This window comes from Austrofundulus limnaeus, unplaced genomic scaffold, assembly GCF_001266775.1.
Source record: "Austrofundulus limnaeus strain Quisiro unplaced genomic scaffold, Austrofundulus_limnaeus-1.0 Scaffold355, whole genome shotgun sequence".
Lineage (NCBI taxonomy): Eukaryota > Metazoa > Chordata > Actinopteri > Cyprinodontiformes > Rivulidae > Austrofundulus > Austrofundulus limnaeus.
The window spans coordinates 613,927-619,522 of record NW_013952757.1 but is presented as its reverse complement, the minus strand read 5'-3'; the positions used below and the strand labels follow the sequence as shown (position 1 = coordinate 619,522).

Here is a 5,596-nt window from a genome sequence, read left to right as displayed (position 1 = left end):
GCCGAGAGAAAGAAAAAAAAAACAAAAAAAAAAAACAAGAACAAATGTAAATTACTCAAACATAGACTGCCCATAACTTTTCAGACACAAAGTTTTGACCCTTCTTCTAAATGAATGAATAGAACCAGTAGTTTTGAGGTTCTTTGCTAAACTATTSCATAATTTGATACCCTGAACTGAAGTACGTCTCTCTTTCAAGATTGTTCTAATTTTTGGTAAAACAAACATCCCGAATCCTTTCAAATTATAAACACTTTTCCTTTTAGTAAAATAAAATTGTATTTCAGAAGGTAAAGCATTGTTATGAGCTTTATACATCATCAACAAAATTCTATAATTAACCAGATCATAAAACTTCAATAATCTTAACTGACTAAACAAAACATTAGACGGATGATAACAATGCTTTCCTGTCAAAATTCTCACGGCTATTTTTTGCAAAACAAAAACAGGATATGTAAATGTTTATATGCTTTTCCCCAAACTTCAATGCAGMAAGTTAAATGAGGTTCAATGATGGCCTTATATAATAAGAGCAATGCTTCATCATTAAATACTTCCTTAGCCTTGTATAAAACTGCAATTGATTTTGCAATTTTAGTTTTAATGTAACTTCTGTGGGATTTCCTATTTAAATTCAATCCAAATCCAATTTTACACTTGGTGCCACACACAAGTCGTGTTTAATTTACAAAGCAGTGTTTAAACACTCTCAAGCACCTTGAAACATTTAGCTGCTCAACATCTATTTTGAGTTCTTGGAAAAAGAGAACCGTGTAGAAAGTTCAGGGGTAAACACTGTAAACTGCAGCTGAGACTCTGCAAAGTAGACGCTGTTTCATAAATCTGCCTGTGTTCACAAAACAGACCAAGATGTAATAAATGAGTCTGAAATGAGCACACAAAATTCTAAATGAACTCACCTGATCCTGAGGTCGGAGCTACATGGGAGGAAAAACAGAAAGATGAGTGTCAGCAGTTTAATAAGAACATAGAAGAGGATTCACAGGAACAATTGTCAGGATAACAATAAAGCATTAAATCAACTTTTTTTAAATCTCATTCACTGGTGACAGAGCACATGACTTGAGCTGTGGGTGAGTTCAGTTCATGTGAAGAAACAAGAAAAATGTAGCTACTGCTTTTAAAAACACAAACCAAGCTGCATGAAACGGTCAACAATGAGCAGTGATCATAAGATTAGGTGACATCTAATCTTTTTCTCTTCTGGATATTTTAAACTTAAAGTTCCTTAGTTTTTGTCACATCATAGTTGATGAATCATCACATTTATTAGGGCCTCAAAATTGCAAAAGTTCTTGTGGCTTTTAAGGATGCTTTTTGTTTGTATGCTTTACACTGATGGTCACTCATTTTCAGATCAATTTTTGTTTTAATTTTTTTACTGAGAAATTCTAAAAACAATCATTTTAACACAATGCTTTGTGAATTAAAAGCTTAAGTTTTTGGGAATGTGTCTTTATATTTAAATTTATTTAAAGCAAAGCCAACAAGCTTTCCTCTCAAATATGGGTGTTAATAATATAATCAAAATAAGCATCTACGTTAGCATTCCCAATGACAAAACCATCTGTGAATCTAGTTTACTACTATTTACACACATTAAAAAGTTGATTTTTCTCACTTTTAACTTGTAAATTCCAATTTCCAAGTACATATCGAGAGCACAACACACTGATTTTAGATAGCTTCAGCTTTGTGAACCAAACCCACCACTGAGGTTGCTCTTGTTCTTCTTTCTGCGGCTGGTTACAGTGAGGAATTCATCGGTAAGCAGGTCGAAGGCGGTGGCACGCCGGTCTGGATCAGGCTCAAAGCAGCGCAGGATGAAGGCTTTGGCCTCCAGCGACATGGAATCTGGAATTTCTGGATGGATCTTAAACATGCCCACCTGCCGACAAAGGAGACAAAATCAAATAAATCAGGGTAAAAGTAGCCTGYCCCTTGCCTTCCTACGCAGTTCCACTCAATTCTAGTTTCCCTTCACTGCTCRGTCTGGGATTTCTCCCATAGACAAGGATTTCATCAGGAGAATTTTCATCCAGGCCAATCAGAGAACAGGACGTTGATTTTCTGTGCAGTGTCTGCTTGTAGTTTATTTTACCTGGGCCAKTCAGCAAACAGAAGGAGGAGTTTTGAACTACGTCAATTTTCTGCGCAGTGTTGCAGGTTTCTTTTGTTCTTTAGCTCTGATGAGGGGCTTTCCATCAGGCCCACCAATCAGTGCCCCCAACCAAATAAAAAAGACCCCCACCCAAACCACTACAATTTTGGGATGCATCTAGTAGCATGACATTTATTAGGAATAAAGTCTTCTGAGTTCTGGTGCATTTGTGCGTGCGGGGATCATTATGTTACCGCTATGTGGTATCTAGTTTTATTTGATATTACCTTGTGTATAGTAACTTTATTTAAATTACGTTGAGCTTAGTTGAGTACTTTCTTTTCAAGTAAAAAAAAAATCTATTTATATTTTTTTGGCAGGCCAGACAAAAGTTACCCATTGCCCAGATGTGGCCCATGAGCAGCCAGTTGCCTATCCCTGAGCTAAAAATGCATTTGGCATTATTGCACTAGMCTAAATGAGTAGTAGTTTTTTCAAAGCATTTTCTAAACCCCCAGAGTAGAATGTGGTTCTGTTCTGCCATTCTAGTTTTTGAAGGAATAAAGTTAACTGGTTGGAAATCAGCTTATGTGTCCTCCTTCACACTCCACAGTGCCCTATGAAAATCACAAAATTAAAATCTAATTTTTCCAAGTTTAATTTACTCTCAACCAAAAAACAAACAACTTGCTGCCTTGTTTGTTAAAGCTTTGAACAAAAATCTTGCATGATCTCTTAATGCTTGAAGTATATGATAGGGATGACTCAACTACAACTACACCAAATTTTAGCTCAGTATCTGTAACATTAACAGAGTTACAGTAAGTTTTGGCTAAGGTCAATAAGATTTTTTAAGCTTTTTGTATTTTGGCAGCCATCTTAAATTGTCTTGACTTCAGAGATTACCCAGCTATAAATGGATATCCATTGATAGGGTTTCAATAAAATCTGTCCTGTAGTTCAGGAAATATTTTGCTAACAGACATACAAACACACACACATGGAGTTATGTTATTTTCTGGACAATAAAAAGACTCAGTGGATCTATATAAAAAGGATAGATGAATGTAAAATAATTTTCATTTTGTTTTAGCTTTTGAGGCTGACTTTTGAGCATCAATACTCGGCTTTGCAAATTCTTTCACAACAGTTTTTATTCATACTGACAGCAGGTGATCATCAGCTGTTTTTGTTTTCATCTGTCACACCTCATCTGGGAATATTGTGAATGATATTCTTTACACACAAGAGAAAAGAAGCTTTTACTTTGTGTTCACACACACACCAGACAGCATTTTCAGTTTCACTGTAAATAATCTGGCTAACTGTTTGACAGCAGGGCAGACAGGATTATCCAGCTCCAAGCAGGAGTATTAATGTAATACTGTACAATACAAACAGGAAGGAGGGGGATGTTATTTGTCACCACTTTAAATACAATAAAAAGGTGGGTCAAAAGTGATGAGCATGTTCCAAATGTTGTTCACAATAAAACATTATAGGTTACTTTTCTTAATCAAAGATATAATAAAACCTGATTTATACACATAAAATTTATTGCAACAATCTGTAGAGATTTCTGATTCTCAGTATGAGATTTCTCACCTTGAACATGGCAGCTTGTGGTTCTCCGAGTTCATAGAAAGGTGGTTTACCGGTCGCCATTTCTATGATGGTGCAGCCCAAAGACCAGATGTCTGCCGGTTTACCGTATCCGCGTGGACCCTTGTCTATAATTTCAGGAGCCATATATTGTAAAGTACCTGGAAAGTACAAAAAATAACAGTAAAATTTAGTTTTGTTATGAGTGCAGATTTAATTGAAAAGCTGTGAGTTTTAGGGATGATTCCTTTGCTGTTGATGCCCCCTGCCTCTGGATTTTCAGTTTAAATGGAGAAAAAACTACAGATCTGAGTTACTTAAAGTGTCAACAGGTGTTCCACAGGGATCAATTATTGGTCCACTTTTACTTAATCTTCATATTAATGATTTACCTTCTGAAGTTGAATGTATCATGCATGCAGAAGATGTGTTTATTTGTTCACAGTTATTCTAAAGACAATGTTGGAGCCACACTCAGTAAGGCAATGAATCATGTCACAGCATGGCTGGAAGAATGTTATCAACAGGTGAACATTTTCAAACAGTCAGCATGTTATCATTAAAACCAAGATGCTCCCATGATCTTGATATATGGGTCGCAGGTGAAAAGTTGCTGACTGGTAACCAGTTAAAATATACTCCAATCTTTCCTTTAAAACTCATGTTGATAAGATGTGTAAAATAATGGAGCTGAATCTAGCAAATTTTCATTCACTCAGGAATGTAATYTCCACTGAGGTGGCAAAAATGTTTCAGTCAACTTGGTTTATGAAAGGTGCCCAGGAATGGAACTCACAACCAGATGAAATCAGACAATTAACAACCTATGAGACTTTCACTAAACATTTAAAAAATGGCTTTTTGATTCACACATCTGTCAACACTAAATAAAAACTAGTTGATGCATATTGTATGTTTTTATTGCATTGCTTTTATTTTTAGCAGTTTATTTTTAATCTGTTTCTGTGTCAGGATGGGTTTAATCTAATTTCTTGACATTGTGTGCCATTATTGTTTTTATATTATTGTATTTTATTGCTTTTTAAAAAATCATGGCCTGGGGATAAAAAATAGTCATTTGGCTAGTTCTACCTTTTTTAAGTTATGAGTTGTCATGTGTTTTATTAAATTGCAATGGCCCCTTTCAGATAAACTAGATACCACATAGCAGTAACATAATGACCCCTGCATGCACAAATGCACCAGAACTCAGAAGTCTTTATTCCTAATAAATGTCATTCTAGTGGTTTGGGTGGGGGTCCTTTTGTGTGTGTATGTGTGGGGGGGGGACATTGGTTGACCTGATAGATAGCCCTTCATCAGAGCTAAAACAACCAACGAAAATCAGAAGCTCCTATGTTTAATAGTTTTTGAGCTATAACCATTTTTGTATGTCCAGATACCCCTTTTTCAGATAAATTGGGGGGTCCGAAGGGGGTGGGGGGTGGGCACTGATTGGTTGTTGTTGTTGTTGTTTATTTATTGAAGAAGGGACAGTGCATATTACAAAAAAATGCCAGAATTAGTCATGGAGGCTAGTTTTAATCTGTAGTCCCTCAAGGTCCTATGGATATAAATACAATAACACAAAACAACAAGTTACTTTCATTAAAGAGAATAAAAACAATATAAATCCTAAAAATATGATAAAAGCATGAATCAAAATAATAAAAATCCATTTAGCACAGCAAAAATTCAAGGCAATACACTAATAATACAAAATGGATAAAAAAAACCATAGTCAGTGTCTACACAGTCGATTATCCAAGTGCTTCAAGTGGAGGAGGGCCTGATGGATAGCCCTTCATCAGAGCTAAACAACAAAAGAAATCTGAAGCTCCTATGTTTAATAGGTTTTGAGCAATAACC

General features: G+C 35.6%; 1 protein-coding gene across 1 annotated transcript in view; it reads right to left on the bottom strand.

Moving 5' to 3' along the window:
* The window catches only part of map3k5 (mitogen-activated protein kinase kinase kinase 5), a gene marked incomplete in the record, with an annotated part of 89,557 nt that overhangs the window by 9,319 nt on the left and 74,642 nt on the right, over nucleotides 1-5,596 (bottom strand). Inside the window, 3 exon segments of the mRNA XM_014023049.1 lie at nucleotides 924-941; nucleotides 1,735-1,912; nucleotides 3,731-3,888. Coding sequence (XP_013878503.1) covers nucleotides 924-941; nucleotides 1,735-1,912; nucleotides 3,731-3,888 — 354 coding nt within the window.